This window comes from Puma concolor, chromosome E1, assembly GCF_028749965.1.
Source record: "Puma concolor isolate L17-30 chromosome E1, mPumCon1.1.hap2, whole genome shotgun sequence".
NCBI classification, from domain to species: Eukaryota; Metazoa; Chordata; class Mammalia; order Carnivora; family Felidae; genus Puma; species Puma concolor.
In genome coordinates this window covers 14,366,219-14,384,589 of record NC_141680.1, presented here as the reverse complement: position 1 = coordinate 14,384,589, position 18,371 = coordinate 14,366,219, and the positions used below count along the sequence as shown (strand labels likewise).

Sequence of the window (18,371 nt, the reverse complement as noted above, 5' to 3'; positions counted from 1 at the left end):
TTTTTTCCTTGTCTGTTTGCATTTAGAAGATCTCTTCTGTACCGGTCTGTAAGCTCCATGAAGGGAGGCAATCATGTCCATCTCATTCTTGGTTTCCCCAGCACCTAGCCCAATGCCTGCCATCAGTAAATATACATGAATACAATAAGAAGGAGGGAGGGGAGACCCCCATAACTGAGGTTGTTTTTTGATGAGGGGTGTTGGTTGTCTGGGCTGCTCCTAAAAGGGGATTTGGCTTGTGAAGACTGAGTGCAAGGACTTCAGCAGCAGCAAGAGCCCAACTCTCCACACTGCCCCCATGGGGTCGCTGGGTGGTGGCACCAACGCAGCTCTGACCACCTCATCATTTGACCAGTGGAGGGCTTGTTATTGTTAGATTTCAAGGGGGGGAAACTGAGGCCTAGAACAAGTCAATAAATGAATCACAGCCCAACTAGTAGTGGAGCCAGGAGCAACCTGAGATCATTCTCCCCTAGCAGTGTGTCTGTGGCATTACTCTGTCCTAGATGGGGACTGCGCATGGAAGTCTATGAGACTTCCAACCATGAAGCTGGAAGCATTTTCCTTGAAATTGGTTTTAAGGTAGTGAGCTCCCCATCAAAGGGAGATACGAAGACAAGACAAAATGTTCTTTAGACAGGGATGCTAAAAATCCAGTTCCTCTATTTAGATGGTGTGGAGGGGGGTAGATGGGCTTGTTTGAATCTAGAATCCTTTCATCACTGAATCAGTGGTGCTAGGAGTTTGGTAAGAGAGACAACGGGCTGGGGCACCTGGGTGGCTCAGTCGGTGAAACATCCGACTTTGGCTCAGGTCATGATATGCTTTGTGAGCTCGAGTGCCCCATCCAGCTCTATGCCGATAGTTTGGAGCCTGGAGCCTGCTTCAGATTCTGTTGTCTCTGTCTCTCTCTGCCCCTCTCTCACTCGTGCTGTCTCTCTCTCAAAAATAAGTAAACGTTAAAAAATTAAACAGAGAGAGAGAGAGAGAGAATGGGCTGAAAGGGTCTATGGTTTGGGAGTTCTAAAATCATCCTATCCATCAAAAATAGGAAAGAGGGGGAGTGGGCTGGTGGGGGAGGCAACAAAGTGAAAGAAGAGAGAAGGAGAATCTGGTTTACTTCTTGTAAATAAGACCCATTTCCCAATAGCCTTGTTCATTGGAGTGATTACCCATGTTTGTCAGAAGGAGCTGCCTTGGGATTGCTTCCCTGAGGCTGCCCCAAAACTAACAAATAGGCCTGACATAGTCCTGGCTCAGTTGAGACTCAGGCACCTGAGCGCCTTCCTTCCTGAACTTGAGACTCAGGCACCAGCTCTTGGGTCCCCCAGCCTTGCTGGGGTGCCCACAGACTTACAGTTGGTCTCCTCTATTAGGGGACCAAAGATCCAGGTACCAGCTCCTCTGCTTTTCACCTGTACCCTCCAGCCCTGAATCCCACAGTCTTACTTAAGATGCTTCGTGTTCTGACTGTGAATTTTCATTGAATGGAGGAGAAAAGTGGAGGCAACAGAACCAGTGAGCTCTAAGACCAGCACAGAGCTGTGGGTAAGGTTTGGACATCATGGCCTCTCTCTCTCTCTCTCTCTCTCTCTTCCTTTCATTATCTTTTCTCCTCTCCACTTTCTCAGTCACACAAACACACTCACATACTTTGAAAATTCTTCATATAATCTAACTTTTAGTATTTAAAGGTAATTAGCAATCCCTCCAATCTTTTCAGTGCTCTGTTGCATGTAGTTCCCAAGCCTGCAAGGAAGGCTTCACGGGTGGGACAGAGAGGCTTGGGGACGTTGCATGGCCTCCTCAAGCTGCTGCAGCTAGGGAGCAACAGAAGAGGTGAGAAAGGCCAGTTTTCCAACACCGTGTTTGGAGCCCTTTTCTGAACTGTGCCTACAGCTTCTGCCCTCCTGCTGAGCAGACCTGCAGAGGGGTTTGTGCCTCTAAGGCCACCTGACCACACAAGTGTTCAACCTGCTGAGTCGTACAGATTCAGAACAGCATTTCTGTACAATCAGAACCACCAGGTGATGGCTAAAAAGGACTTGGTTCTCAGCACAGAGACACCGACTCATCTCAAGGACCTGAACCTCTTTTAAAAATCTGCATCACAGGTGATTCTGATGCACACGAAGGTGTGGGGGACACTTGCCTTGAGGACTAGAAAGCAGATGGGCCAATGTCCCTTGAGTGTCCAGCCCTGTTACCTGCCTCCGATCTCACTCCTATCAGTCGGGAGCCTGAGAGAGCCCTGAATCCAGGCACCCAGCTGGTTGTGGAGGGTGTATTTCCCTGTTCCTCCTTCTCATCGTCACAACACGGGGTACACATCACTAGCTCGAGACAGATTAACCTGCACGTTTTCTATTTTATTGTGTAAGAGGAAGCTGAAATTTTAATTTAGCTGTTACTGCAAAAATCTTTGCATATATAAATGAGAAAGTTTTTTTTTTATCACTTTTGATGCCCATAATCATGGATATATTTAATGGATTACATAATTTTTTAGAACAGCTTTATTGAGATGTAAGTCAATACTATTAAAATTAACCCATTTAAAGTATACAGCTCAATGGTTTTAATACAGTCACAGAATTGTGCAACTATCACCACAATCTAATTTTAGAACATTTTCGTTACTCCCCAAAGAAGCCCAGTACCCATTAACAGTCACTCCCATTTCACCCTTCCCACCACCCCTGGCAACCACTCGTCTACTTTCTGTCTCTACGGATTTGCCTATTCTGTATTTTTTTTTTAACATTTGTTCATTTTTGAGAGTGAGAGAGACAGAGCATGAGCAGGGGAGGGGCAGAGAGAGAGGAAGACACAGAATCTGAAGCAGGCTCCAGGCTCTGAGCTGTCAGCACAGAGACTGATGCGGGGCTCAAACACAGGGATCACGAGATCATGACCTGAGCTGAAGTCGGGCACTTAACCTGACTGAGCTACCCAGGCACCCCTATTCTGTAATTTTTTAAGCAAAATATCTACTGTTGAATGTTTATGTTGTTTCTACATTTTTCCTATTACTAACAAGGCTCTGATACACATACATACACTTTTTTTTAACATTTTTTCTGGCTATAGTCTTAAGATAAATTTCTAGAACTAAAAAGTACTTAATCAAAAGCATGTTCTTTTGTTTGTTTCTTTCCAGAATCACAAAATGACACTGCTGAGTGTACATTTTTCTCCTTTTTGGTGTGTGTGGAAAATACCCAGTAATGTGGAGAAAATCTTTTTCAAGAGTAACTCCGTGTGTGTGTGTGTGTGTGTGTGTGTGAAAATGTACTTTATAGCAGATTTCTATGACCTTCAGGAAATACAAAATTCAATTTACAGAACACTGGAAGACCAGGTATAAGCAGTCTGGTATTTGCTTCCATGTTCAGCATGACCACAGTGATTTCTAGCATAAAAGCATAAAGTTCCTGGATCTCAAGTATCTTCAATAGCTGCCAGTCTAATTTAAGACTACTGTGCTTGCTTCTTCAAGAGATACCTTTCTCAATACTTGTGACTTAGCCTTAAAAAGTCCACTTTGCTATTTCCTTCAGGTATTGAGTTAATTAAAAAACTTCTTTCTCTTCATCTTGACTTACTTGTAATGAAAGCTGGAAAAATTAAAACGTGTTTCACAAGTGAGATTGGCAACGATGAAGGAGCCTGACAGTTTCCATGACATTACTTTGGGGAGTGGGAGCTGAAACTATCTTTTTGGAGGACACTCTGGCAATATGTATGAAAATGGAAAGCATGCATCCCTTTGGCTATAAAAATATATCCAAACATGTATGTACAAAAATATTCACCATATTTCTGTAACAGAAAATGGGGGAAAAAATCTACATATCCATCATCAGAATATTGATAGAAGTATGTGTGGTATTATCATAAAATGAAATAGTATACAACCATTAAAAATGATGAAAATATTGATTTAGACAATGTTCTCCAGTGCATTGTTGAGTGAATAAAAATGATTTAATGAAAAAACAAAACTGAAAGAATTTCACCAAAATGCCAATGGAATCTGGGGTGATTTTTACTTTTTCTTTTTTCTTTTTTTACATTTTTCTGTGTTGCTTGAATTTCCATAATGAATTTTTTTGTTTATAATTAATAGATTGCAATACAGTAAAAAGCTAATTTTATTTAGAAAAAATCCATGAATATCTTTAAAAATGTATATTTAAGGGGATGGGTACATTTCAAATTAGAAGTTAACAATAAAGTGAATACAAGTTTAAAATGGAAGTTAACACAGATGTCATAATAAAGAGTAAAAAGACTGGCACATACAAAAAGAAAGCTATGGGCCAATCCTACTTATAAATAAGAAAAAACAATATGGTTTAATATCAGGAAAGTTATTATCAGTGATAAACAGTGAAAAAGCATCTGATCAAAAATGCCACATCCATATCTGATTATTACAATACTATCATAAATTACAAATAGAAAGATAATTGCTGAATATATATACTCTCTTTTGCTTAAAATCCTTTACGGCTCCTAACTGCACTTACAATAAAATTTTAAAACCTTAACAAGACAGCCTGCTCTGGACCCTGCTGGCCTGCATGACTTCATATCTCACTGATACCCTCCTCACTCTGCCACACTGGCCCTTACTTATTCTGTAGACACAGCAAACCCTTCCTCAGGGACTTTGCACACACATCGCTATCTACAAGGCTCTTTGCTCAGGACTTCATAAGACTGACTGCTTTTTTGTCCTTTTTTGTCTCAACAAAAAAGACATCAAAATATGGGAAGTGGTTATTTATCTCCACTTGGTAAATTAAATCCAGTCTAGTTATATTCTCTCATTTTTTTGAAAGCTTTTATTCCACTTACAGTAGATTTTCAAAAGAAAAAGACACAATAAACTGTTTTAATCTTAAATACTTTTTTTAAAGCTTATTTATTTATTTTGAGAGAGCATGAGTGATGAGGGGGTGCAGAGAGAGAGAGAGAGAGAGAGAGAGAATCCCAAGCAGCCTCCACACTGTCAGCACAGAGCCCTACGTGTGGTGTGGCTCCATCCCAGGAACCATGAGATCATGACCTGAGCCAAAGTCAAGAGTCGGTCACTTAACCAACCAAGCCAGCAAGGTGCCCCTAATCTTAAATACTTTTAAACTGTTTTTGGTACAATATGAAATGTTGGTCTAATGTTTTCCCTTAAATAGACAGCTATCCCAATACCATTTATTGAATAATGCAATTTAAAGTACTACCCTAGGGGTGCATGACCTAAGCCAAAACTAAGAGTCAGATGCTTAACTGACTGAGCCACCCAGGCACCCCAGATCTTTAAACATTTCTAGAGTATTGTAAGATGATAGAATTTTAAATAAGACGTAGACATTATTCCTGTAATATTAGGTATGCCAGAATGGAAGTTGCTGGAATGACTGAATTGCATGAAGATTTTCCCCATTATGTGTTTGTGCCTGTTATTAGTTTGTTGTTAACTTAAAATATTATATTTTTAATTTTTGGAGGAGCCTCCATACTGGGTTTAAAAAAAAGTTTTTTTTTACGTTTATTTATTTTTGATATAGTAAGACAGAGTACAAGAGGGGGAGGGGCAGAGAGAGAAGGAGACACAGAATTGGAAGCAGGCTCCAGGCTCCGAGCTGTCAGCACAGAGCCCGACATGGGGCTTGAACCCACAAACTGCAAGATCATGACCTGAGCCGAAGTCGGATGCTTAACCTACTGAACCACCCAGGCGCCTCCATATTGTTTTTTACAGTGACTGCATCAGTTTGCATCTCCACCAACAGTGCCCTAAGGTTCCTTTCTCTACATTCTTGCCAACACTTCTTGTTTCTTGTCTTTTTGATATTAGCCATTCTGAATAGTGTGAGGTGATATTGTGATTTTGATTTACATTTCCCTGATGATGAGTGATGTCGAGCATATTTTCACGTGTCTGTTGGCCATCTAGATGTCTTCTCTGGAAAAACATCTATTCAGGTCTGCCCATTTTTTAAAATGGGATTGTTTGGGGGCGCCTGGGTGGCTCAGTCGGTTAAGCGTCCGACTTCAGCCAGGTCACGATCTCGCGGTCTGTGAGTTCGAGCCCCGCGTCAGGCTCTGGGCTGATGGCTCGGAGCCTGGAGCCTGTTTCCGATTCTGTGTCTCCCTCTCTCTCTGCCCCTCCCCCGTTCATGCTCTGTCTCTCTCTGTCTCAAAAATAAATAAACGTTAAAAAAATTTTTTTAAATGGGATTGTTTGGGGGTTTTGGTGTTGAGTTGTGTAAATTCTTCATATATTTTGAATATTAACCCTTTATTACATGTATCACTTACAAATATCTTCTCCCATTCACTAGGCTGACTTTTTGTTTTGTTGATGGTTTCATTTGCTGTGCAAATCTTTTTATTTTGGTGTAGTTCCAGTAGGTTATTTTTGCTTTTGTTTCCCTTGCCTGAGATTTCACTTATACATAGAGTATAAAAAGCAAAAGAAACAAACAAAAAAACTCACCAAACAGACTCTTAAATGCAGAGAACAAACTGGTGGCTGCCAGAAGGGAGGTGGGTGTGTGGATGGGTGAAATAGGTGAAGGAGATTAAGAGGTACCAATTTCCAGTTAAAAAATAAGCCGCAGAAATGAAAAGTATAGGATTGGTAATATAGTCGATAAAATTGTAATAATATCATACGGTGACAGATGACTACACTTACTGAGGTGAGTGTTGTATAATGTATAGAATTTTCAAATCCCGTTGTACACCTGAAACTAATATAAATTGCATATCAATTATACTTTGATAATAAATTTTTAAAATTATAAAATTTAATCTAAGACATTTTAATTCTAATGAAATAGTTAATTTTGCTTATTATGAATGTTCATATTCATTGGTGCCTATGTTGCGGACAGTTGGGAAAATGCATGGAAGCAACCAGAGTGGAGTCTCCGAGTTCCTGCTCCTGGGGATCTCGGAGAGTCCTGAGCAGCAGCGGATCCTATTCTGGATGTTCCTGTCCATGTACCTGGTCACAGTGGTGGGAAATGTGCTCATCATCCTGGCCATCAGCTTTGATCCCCGCTTGCACACTCCCATGTACTTCTTCCTGGCCAACCTCTCCTTCACCGACCTCTTCTTCGTCACCAACACAATCCCCAAGATGCTGGTGAGCCTTCAGTCTCAGAACAAAGCCATCTCCTATGCAGGGTGTCTGACGCAGCTCTACTTCCTCGTCTCCTTGGTGGCCCTGGACAACCTCATCCTGGCCACAATGGCATATGACCGCTATGTGGCCATCTGCCGCCCCCTCCATTACACCACGGCCATGAGCCCTGGACTCTGCATTTTGCTCCTCACCTTGTGTTGGGCACTTTCTGTCCTCTATGGCCTCACCCACACCCTCCTCATGACTAGGGTGACCTTCTGTGGTTCCCGGAAGATCCACTACATCTTCTGTGAGATGTATGTCCTGCTGAGGCTCGCGTGTTCTAACACCCAAGTCAATCATATGGTGCTGATTGCCACAGGCTGCTTTATCTTCCTTACTCCCTTAGGATTCATGATCATGTCCTATGTCCGGATTGTCAGAACTATTCTCCAAATACCCTCAGTGACTGGGAAGTACAAAGCCTTCTCCACCTGTGCCTCACATTTGGCTGTGGTCTCCCTCTTCTATGGGACACTTGGTATGGTATATCTGCAGCCCCTCCAAACTTACTCCATGAAGGACTCAGTAGCCACAGTGATGTATGCTGTGGTGACCCCCATGATGAACCCTTTCATCTACAGCCTGAGGAACAAGGACATGCATGGGGCTCTGGGAAGACTGCTCCTAGGGAAAGCCTTCCAGAGGTTGACATGAGGTAATTTGGGGCATTGAAGTGGAGACTGGGAATTTCCTCTACCATGTGCAAAGCATTATCCTATGGGAGACACATAAGTGAGTGGGACATAGCTCCATCTCAGAATAAGCTCATATATCTGTGATGAAGAAAAGACACCTACATGTAACCCAGAGTTCCCCAGACCTCACCAGCCTTGGCAATAAATAAGGTTATGCTAACATGAATACTAGAATTTTGCAGGATCCTGACCATAGGATCACAGTGCCACCCTCCCAGCCTTTCAAAATATGCCCAGTTATGGCCTGGGGAGGGGTGGGTCTTTGGTTTTCTCTAGCACACATCCACTCATGGTTCTGAGCTCTGGCCCTCTCTAAGGGGCCTGATGCCTATAAGCCACTTGGAGAAGAAGACTTGTACCACTCTGTGGCAGATGCACTGGGTAGGTTGTCCATTCCCAGCTCTGCTGGCCACAGCTCTTACTGCTTTAGCGCTAACCCATATTCTCTCTGGACACAGACCCTACTGTTCAGGCAAAGCTTGCAGACAAGTGCTTCTCCTCCGCTCTGGGTTGGTTTTCATCTCTTGGGCTTCAAAGCAATAGTTGACTGTGTTTCTCCTGCTTTCCTTTTCCCTGTGGGAAGACCTTAACCTTGGGCAGTCCATCCTGTCCTTTGTTATTGTGGCTCCTCACTCCATTGCCTGTCCCATCTCTCCTGCTTGCTACCACTCTATCCTTCACTCAGAATAAAGCTCCCCAGCTTATCAACACATGCATGAACAGGAATGGCGGTGGAGGCAGTAGAAGGCAGGAGGGAACTGTAAGACTCAATCTCTACTTAGGCTCCAGCCATGTAAAATGCAATGAATGGAAACTGAGTAGCAACTGGTAAGTCACTGAACTGTGGCAGTTCCAAAGAAAGAGCAATCCTTTGCAGATGAATCAGTGGAGCCAGATCAGATTTTGACAGATGGGGAAATGAATTGATTTGAGATTCAATTCATTTAACTGATAATGATCAAGTGCCTCTTAGGGGGCTCAAACTGGGTTACAAACATGAACCAGGAGTTCACAATAGATGGGAAGAATATTTTAATGCGATGGCTGATGGCAGTGGTCATGCTCTGCGTAGGAGGGTTGAGGGGCACGGAGGACGAAAGCCTAGCTTGGCTTGTTAGTGAGGAGGATTCAGGGAAGGCTTCCTTAGGGGGTTGACAGCTGGCCTGAGACTTAAGTAATGCCATGTTAAGAGCTACCCAGGGAAAGCGGGACAAAGTAAGATCACTGTGACAGAGGAGGGGAATGGTGTGGACGGGAGTCTTGCTATCTGCTCAGCCAGCCAGCACTCTTGTCCCAGCCTTACCTATACCTGTGTGGTCATGGAAGTCACCTCACCTGGCTAAGCCTTGTGTTCTCATCTTTTTGTTGAGTACGACAGCATCATGTCACTCAGAGGGTAGCCGTGAGGAAAATGAGATAATGTGCAAAAGCCCTTAGAGGAATGCCTGGCCCATAGCCAGTGCGGTTGTTATTAAGCAAGAACAGGTGGACAAAGACAGAGAGGCAGGAAACAGCCCGACAGGTGAGGGGAACGTCCTAGCCGAGTGTCCAGGGTGAACAAGCAGCCGCCAGTGGGAGGGACTTCAGATGGCCTCAAATGCCTTGTAGAGGAGCTTGAAATGAGTCTGCAGACAATGAGGTACCATGGGATGTTTGTTAGTTTTAACTTTTATTGTTTTTATTAAACCAACAATGTACACTTCTGGCAGAAATATTAAAATCAAAGTAAACCCCAAATAATTACCTGTATTTCTACTGCCCCAAACAGCTATTTGGTATAGATTCAATTTGGTATAAATTCTAAACTTTGACCTCTGGTAATTATATATAATCATATTTTTTTCCGAATAAATTCAAATTGTCTTGAAACTTGCTTTTTCACTTAATAATACATTTCTATGTCAGTAAATATTCAGCTGCATTACCACTTACTGCCTACGCAGCCTTTCAGTGGGTGATTTAATGAAGACAGCAGAATTCATTTAACACTGTTGTTCAATATTTAGTTGCTTTCATTTCTCCCCTTGTTTGCAACATGGCAGTAAGTGTCTCATCTGTACCTCTTTGTTCCCTTCTTTGATTTTTTCCTTAGGGGAAATTGGTGAAATGGAATTGCCAGGGCCAAATGCTTTATTGTTCACAGTCTTTGATATATTTCCTGAATCACCTTCCACAAAGGTCATAATGACCTGGACTTTCACAAAGAGGGGTCACAAGATCTTGTTTCTATTTTGTTTGTATTTATGGGCCTTGTGGGATCTGAGAAGGAGAGGAAGCACCTGAACTTTTAAGTACAACCTGCAAAAGCAAAAGCAACATTGTGCTCCTTTAGCAACATTGTTCTACAAAACTGGACAAGGTTCCTGGTGAGTTCAGCTTCTGACCTGTCACTGTCAGCCAAGCTGTGCCCATGAGAAAAAAAAGCCTCTCTGCCTTTTGACCATCTGACAATCCAGGGGAAGGCACTGGAAGGCAGGCACTGGCCACAAGCAGGCTGCTGCAGTGGGTGCATCACTCCCTCCCTGCCTGGTAGGATGGTGTCCCTCAGGAGCCAAAGTTCTTGTCCACAACAAATCACTTTTTTCTTGATCATCCGGAAGGGATGACATCCAGACCATAGGAGTATCTGCCTTGGACACATTTAGCAGGAGGGGGAGGGGCAGCTGGTGCTTCTGTTTTCTTCTTTGCCTCTTCACCCCAATAAAAATATCTTTTATTTAAAATCCTGAGCGTTAAGAGTGCTTACTTTGGCCTTTTGAGCTGTGGCCGATTGTGAGAAGCTATTAGTACCACAGGACCTGTAGGCATTTTCCCCACAGTCTAGTTAAAAGGCCTGGGACGTAAACTCTGATTATACAGAAGTTCCCCTTAAGTGTGGTTTTGCTTTCTGTGGTTCCTGGTACCCACGGTCGAAGCAGATGATACTCCTCCTGACCTCAAAAGGTCAATAGTCTCCTAATACTAGGTCACAATGTCTATGTCATTCACCTCACTTCATTTCATCGTGTAGGCGTTTTATCATCTCACATCATGGGGGGGGGGGGGCAGAGTACAGTTCAATAAGATACTTTGAGCGAAAGACCACATTCACATAATTTTTGTCACGGTTTATCATTATAATTGCCCTATTTTATTATTTATTATAATTGTCTTATTTATTATTGTTGTTAATCTCTTACTGTACTTAATTTATGAATTACACGTTATCATAGGTATGTATGTGTAGGGGAAAAACAGGGTATACAGAAGGTTCAGTACTGATGAAATTATGAAGTGGGCTTTGTGAGTAAATGCTAAGAAAGAATTCTTGAGACGTTTTTGGTACAAAAAGGTGATTTAATTATACCAGGGGACAGGACCAATGGGAAGAAAGAGCTGCACCGAGATTGTGAGGAGGGACTGATAATATATTTTTAATCTTGTGGAGGCAGGGGGATAGAGATTAAAGTAAGTTTCTAAGGAATTTTAAAGCAAGGCTTTTAGGGCCTTGAGGGGCTAGCTGCTGTTATGATAAGGTTACTTTTAGCCTTTACTTTATTATTTTTTAATTTTTATTAATGTTGAGAGAGAGAAAAAGAAAAAGAGGGAGGGGCAGAGAGAGAGGGAGACACAGAATCTGAGGCAGGCTCCAGGCTCTGAGCTCCACGGCCCATGAGATCATGACCTGAGCCAAAGTTGGGCACTCAACTGACTGAGCTACCGAGGTGTCCCTACTTTTAGTCTTTAATGAAACAAAAACGTTAAGGAAGTAAGGCAGCCATGAGTTCCCTGGGAAGGTCACACTCTGCATGTTTCCGGTTTCTATCAGTGGGCTGCAAGCTGTAAGAAGATTGAATTTAAGCTACATTTCTCTTGTCTTTGTGTTCCTCATTGGCCTATTTCCTATTATGTATTACTTCCAGAAGGTACCATGTTGGAAGCCCCACTGAAAAGCTGGAGTGTGTACCATCCTTTGCCCTTTGTCAGGTCTTACCCCACTTTCCTTCCGCCTCTCTGGCTCCAGACGCCCCATGGAAGCTCTGCTTGTGGCCTCTCAGCCCCTGTCTTGGAATCAGCAAATGGTTCGTCGGGAAAGCAGTGCAATTGTCAGCAACGTCTCTCTGAGATTCCTTGCTTTCCTGTGTTTTGGCCCCTCAGGTTACTTGGTAGATCTTTGATGCCTCTCAGACTTCCAAGGGCAAGGATGTTTATTTCTTTGCTTGACTGAGAGTTTTGACACAAAATCAACAAATCTTTTAGAATTTCTTAAAAAAAAAAAAAAAAAAAAGGAAAAGAGTTTTATTGGAGCCCAAGTGAAGCCTGCTGCCCAGGATACACAATCTTCACAAAGAAGAGTGTGCTTTGGAAAAGGAATGTTTAATCCAGGGTTACATATGTTTTTTGTTACATTGAGAGTTACAGTCATCATGGCCAAAGACGTTTCAGAAAATTAAAACCTTTATCTTATGCTTTTAGTATGTGCAAGTTCATAGGCTTCAGAGGTACAGGAACAGACACAGAACTTAGGGAGATTTTTCCTCTTATCTTTAGTTTGGAATGTTTCTTTTAGGTTATTTGCTAATGAAGCAGATGTACAATGTGTGCTCAGGGCAGAAAGATTGCCCATGCTTTGAAGTTGAATGAAGTCATTGTGATCTTGGTAAAGGTATAGCTTCCCTGGGAGCCCAGGAGCAGGGCCCACAAACATTAAAAGTTACAAATTTTCTTTATCAGGAGCACTTGTAGAACAGTCCTTCTCAACCAGAGTTCCTCAGGAATTCAGTTCTAGTAACCTAAGGTATGCATTCTATGTAGTAAGTTAACTTCTGTCCTGTGCATCTAGGATGTTGCTAGGTATGGAGCCTTGGGAGAATTGAAAAAATTGTCCATTTTGAGAAAATTGACAAAATTGTCAGAATTAAGCACAGGGCTTAATTCTGTCATGGAAACACAGTTGTGAAATGCTAGTATAAAGCATCTTATTAAACTAGCTTAGGCCACATGCCCACGGAGAATCATCACTATGGCCAGGCCAGTGATAAATGCTAGTATCTCCACTCTGGAGGCACAGGGTGGAACCCATTCCCAAGAACCACCTGGATGCCAGAGGGAAACTGGGAGCTGATAGAAAGGCAGAACCAGAAATCAGAAAGACCATGAATGTTCACTACAAGCAATTACCAAATCAAATAAAATGTAGACTTGCGGTTTCCACTCAGACTTGGAAGTCGTTACTCATCTTCAAGATAAGAAAAAAGATGAGCAATCAAAAAACAACAACTCTTTTTAGATCTATCAAATAACTGAGGTCGCATAAATAAAAAATGAACCTTTGCTGTTGAGAACCCCCCGAGATTTTAGGGGCTGTTTGTCAGCACAATGTAAACTAGCTTAGCTTGCCTGCTACAGATGGAAAAAGTCTTTTTTTCGCTCAAAGCGAGACACAAAATCATAAAGCATTACAGGGAAAGACTATCAATCTGAAAATAAAGAGCCACAGTGAGAGGCAAATGAGCACTTATTTGGGATTAAAGAATTGCAATTCAGAGAGTACAGATTCTGGTAGAAATCCAAACAGCCCTGCTTGTAGGATGAAAGCAAGGGGCTTTTATGAGGAAAAGGAAGGGGCAATTACATGAGTTGAAGAAAAAAAGTTTTCTATCGGGTGGGAAAAGGATGTCTTTTAAGCATGTAGAGGTGGGAATTTATTGGCACCTGTGCATTTAAAGGTCATGCTTCTTAATGCGTCATATGTGTAATTACCTGTTAAATCTCCACCCCTGGGCATGACTTTTAGTACAATAATGAAGGAGAAAGTGAGTGAAAGGTCAGCTCTAGGGTCCATCTTGGCACAGCCTGGTTTGGTCCTGTCTTTGCCAGTCTTCATAGTTGAGTCATTCCTTTGGTAGGCATCCTGTTTCCACATTCCTGCAAGATATGCTGCTACTCAAGGGTCATAGAGTGTCAGCCATCAAGGAACGCTGGATTTTGCAGTTAGGGCTGAGAAGACCAGAGTCCTGTCTCTGCTGTCTTACCAAGGTCTGGGGACCTTTGATGGGTAATAGATAAGACTGGTCGTGTCAAATGCTCACAGGTTAGATGGAGTGGTGGAAATAGTGATAATATCCTCAAAATATTTTCTGGGTTCAGCCCTAGGAAAAAATTCACCCAACCTATTGTAATCAAGGGTCATTTAATGTGAAGAACTGTGGAGGAGATGATCTTGTCCCAGTACTTTAAGGTATAGGTTGGAACAAGTCCAGCCAGAGAAAGGAAATTTCTAATGTCTCAGAGCAGTGCTTACAACCCACATTCCTGATTTTTACTGACAAGAATTTTGCTTGTTCTCTTTAACCCTGAAGTGTTGGGAGACCCAAGAGTATCAGAAAACAGACATACTTCAGCTGTATTCCTTAGACTGTACCGGCAGGCACTGCCCCCAAAGGCAGGAAGGCTGATAACTTGAGTGGGCCAGGGGAATGAACCCTGAGCACACACCTCCACCCTCCTTCTCCCCTGCCAGTCCTGCCAGCCCTACTCTCTGTTCTCCTAGGATTGGCTGCTAGTCAGAAGAAGCAGAAGAGGAGTACCGAGACTATTCTGCATCATTATACCTTCAGCAAAACTTCAACTTCCCCCCTCCCCCGCCCAGTTAGAATGAGGGGAAGGGGAAACCCAACAATAACATCAAAGGTGCTAGTTATTACATGGCCACATGCTGATGGGAAGTGTTTCCATACTAGGAATGTTACTGTCTTCTCCGGTCCCATTCATTCTTCACTTTTTTCATACTTATCTCTGAGCTCATCAGCATTCCTGAGGCATCTTGCTTGATCATTCCAATCATCCCATCCTTTCTCATCTCCTATTCTCTTGTTTCCTTCCCCTAATTTCTGTCCTTCCTTCTCACCCCTTCTGCTCACCATCTTATCCCGTCCCTCACTGCATCCTCACATTATATCTTCATTAATCCACTCCCACTCCTGTCCTACCTCCCACACTCTTGTGTTTTCTTCCATCCTCATCTCAGCCCATCCTCAGCTTCATGGCTCCAAGAAGAGATCACAGGGAAGCCAGGCTCCAGGTGTAGCCATGGGGCAGATTTAGGAAGGATACATTGGAGGGATGGTAGAATTGCTAGGACAAGGTAAGTAGCCTTCCAAGGAAGGCTGCAGAAAAGGTGCGAATCGGAAATGGATGAGCTGAAGGCTGGATAAACATCAAGATGAGGAAATTCTCTGGATTGGAGCTGTACTGATGTACTAATAAAGCTAGAGAGAGGAATCACTCCCAGAAACTTCATTTATGGGCATTTTCTGAGCTAGGAGGTTTGGGAGGGGAAGATAAGATGTTGGAGGAGAGGGTTATATTGTACATTCCTTGCTGAAAACTCGAAGGACCTGGTTGGCATATAAATGCTTATTCTTACAAAGGCTTTATCATATCTGTGAACAAGGGGATTCATCCAATAAGAAAGACATGGCAGGGGGTGGAGATGGGACATTACTTTTTTGACCTGGAGATATATCATGTGTGTATTAAAGTGGTTTTAATTTAGTGAGCTATTTCTCTCTCTAGACCCTACCTGTCCACTAAACATTATATTGGGTTCTTGTGTGATAGTCAAGAGAAGGAATGGATTTTTTTTGGAGGTGAAAGGTGAAGTGTAGAATAGGATAATCTTGGCACTGGGCCCATGGCTTAAAAGCTCTTTCTGTACTCTGACCTAGATGGAATCTTATGTCCCCACCAGGGAAAAAAACCTTCACAGAGACATTACTGGTTACTTGGGTTAATTGGTTACCTATTATCCAAATAGCCCTTCCTTATACGCCATTGCTCTCCAGAACTACTGGGCTTTCAAGGCCTCAGCCTTACTTAGAAAGTGAGCACAGCCATACACAAGGTGGCAATTGAGCTGGGGCACTTGCTCAGCAGAACCTAGCTTCATATCTGCCTATCTTCTTTATTTTTCTTTAGAGCCCTTATCGCTGTGTGATATTCCATATATGAAGCTTATTTGTTTTATGTATTTTGTCTGTCTTCATGAAAACGTGAGTTGCATAAGTGCAGAGACTCTTGTTTATTTTGTTCACCAGTTCCCTAGGAAAGCATATGGATCCTAGAAGCAATTTAATAAATATTTCTTGTATGAATTAATGAATGAATTACATAGCATTTCTTTGCGGGGCACATACATCACACAAATCTTCAGGCAGTTAGAGATATGATTATGGGCCATTTTCTAGGTTACTACCTTCATGGGAAGTTTTCCTTAACCCAGGAAAGGCAGGAGAGAAGGGACATTGTCAAAGCTTAAGTCAGTGACTGCTTCCCCACAAGTACCCGCCACAGGGCGCCCTGAACATCAGGATTTCTAAGACTGTAAATGAGAGGGTTCAGCATGGGGTTGATAACAGTATTAAAGACCCCAACCCCTTTATCCTTGTCTGAAGACTCCTCGGAACCAAGACGCATGTAGTTGAAGATACCAGTACCATAGAAGAGGCAAACCACTGTGAGGTGGGAGCCACATGTGGAAAAGGCCTTCTTTCTACCTTCCACTGAACGGATTTGTAGGACTGCAGCTGCCACGTGTGCATAGGACACAGTGATGAGGACCAAGGGGGTTACAGCCATGAAGGCTGCTGCTACGAAGAGCAGCAGCTCATTGAGTTGGGTGCTGGAGCAGGAGAGCTGGAAGAGCTGTGGGAGGTCACAGTAGAAGTGATTGATCACACTGGGACCACAGAAGTTCAGGGTGGTTAGGGTAAGAGTGTGATTTAATGCATTGGTGAAACCCAAAGCCCAGGACACAACCACCAACATCCTCTGGACTGTCTTGCTCATTCGGGTGCTGTAGGTGAGGGGCCGGCAGATGGCCAAGAATCGGTCATAGGCCATCACTGTCAATAGGAAGCAGTCCATACCAGCCAGGAGGTGAAAGAAGAAAAGCTGTGTGAGGCAGGCTCTATAGGGAACGGTACGCTTGTGGGACAGGAGACGGGCCAACATTGAGGGAACAGTGACGGTGATGCACCCAACGTCCAGCACTGATAAGTTCCCCAGGAAGAAGTACATGGGGGTGTGGAGTTTGGGCTCCACCAAGATGGCGGCCAGGATGCTGAGGTTGCCCCCAACTGTGAGCAGATAGGCAAAGAGGAAGACTACAAAGACCACAGACTGCAGCTGTTCTGTTTCCACTAGGCCGAGTAGAATGAACTCAGTAACAGATGTCCTGTTAACCCCAACTTCTGGTTCCATGAGTTTCTGTAAGGAAATGTCCCAGGAGGGGAGATATCAGTCCACTCCAATTTATTTATTCAACATTAATGCTTTAAACTACCCATGTTAAAAAACCCCAAGTAAGTTCTCAGCTGTCTGGGTGATGATATTCCCACTCCCCAGGTTACACCTCATCACTCACCTCCTCCATGAACTCAGTGCCTCTGCTCTTAGCTGAGATGCCCCAAACCATCATCACTTTGTCCCTTCCATCCTCTCCTGGTTGAAAGGGTTGAAATACTTGGGGCATTGGGAAAATGAATTAAGATAAAAACAGACAGTGAGATTATGATGGATTTCTCCATTTTACTCTGGGGCATCAGTCAAAACCAATAAGCAGATTTTACAATAGAAAAATTAATGCTATTTCCAGAGAAACCAGAAAGCATTTGAAAATCTTGGCTTCAGAGCTTCTAGAAACAAAACTCAAACAAAGATAGCAAGACTCAGCCCCGTGATTGCAGACATCAGATAGTTGAACCGAGTATATTTATCCAAGGTGAGGAACGTAGGGCTGAAGTATAAATTCAAAATCCCTAGGTCAATAAGTTGCTGATGTTCTTGATGCCAACTAAGACTTTATAACAGCTTAATTTAAAATTATTTATTGTTGGGGCGCCTGGGTGGCGCAGTCGGTTAAGCGTCCGACTTCAGCCAGGTCACGATCTCGCGGTCCGTGAGTTCGAGCCCCGCGTCAGGCTCTGGGCTGATGGCTCAGAGCCTGGAGCCTGTTTCCGATTCTGTGTCTCCCTCTCTCTCTGCCCCTCCCCCGTTCATGCTCTGTCTCTCTCTGTCCCAAAAATAAAAAAAAAACGTTAAAAAATAAATAAATAAAATAAAATTATTTATTGTTTTTATAGTATCTGCTACTCACCTCTGAAATCAAAATTGCAAGCATGACCTCTGGGGCAGCTGCAGCTGGGTACTGTTAGTGTTCTACATCACACGGCCACCAACCTCCCACTTATTCTTGACTCGGACACAGCGGTTTGACCACTCGCTCTAAAGAGAGATCCTCAGGAAGTAGGCACATACTTAGAGAAGCAGATTGAGCCACGTTTTTCAGATATTATAAAAGATCCTGGTTAAAAAAAAAAATCAATATTTCTCTATTGCTGATGGGATGAGCAGAGCTCGAACTTCCTAAGAGTAATGTTATTCCCTTGCATAGAATACACTGGAATCAGAGGGAAGCGGTTGGAGTCTAGTGA

General features: G+C 43.0%; 2 protein-coding genes across 2 annotated transcripts in view; one reads left to right on the top strand and one right to left on the bottom strand.

Annotated features, from left to right (window-relative positions):
• Positions 1-9,765, top strand: part of LOC112854841 (olfactory receptor 1D2) — a 28,696-nt gene extending 18,931 nt beyond the window's left edge. Inside the window, exon 3 of the mRNA XM_086686311.1 lies at positions 6,906-9,765. Within this exon, the coding sequence (XP_086542437.1) occupies positions 6,914-7,855 (942 nt within the window). The 5' untranslated portion in view covers positions 6,906-6,913 and the 3' untranslated portion in view covers positions 7,856-9,765. The remainder of the gene's footprint in view (positions 1-6,905) is intronic.
• Positions 9,766-16,191: 6,426 nt separating this feature from the next.
• On the bottom strand, positions 16,192-17,151 carry LOC112852722 (olfactory receptor 3A2). Its single transcript, XM_025916258.1, has one exon. The coding sequence runs from the start codon at positions 17,137-17,139 to the stop codon at positions 16,192-16,194; it is 948 nt and encodes a 315-aa protein (XP_025772043.1). The 5' UTR covers positions 17,140-17,151.
• Between the last annotated feature and the right edge of the window lie 1,220 nt (positions 17,152-18,371).

Bases quoted from the DNA above. Each gene is read 5' to 3' on its own strand.
- LOC112852722 (XM_025916258.1), bottom strand. From the start codon at position 17,139: ATGGAACCAGAAGTTGGGGTTAACAGGACATCTGTTACTGAGTTCATT.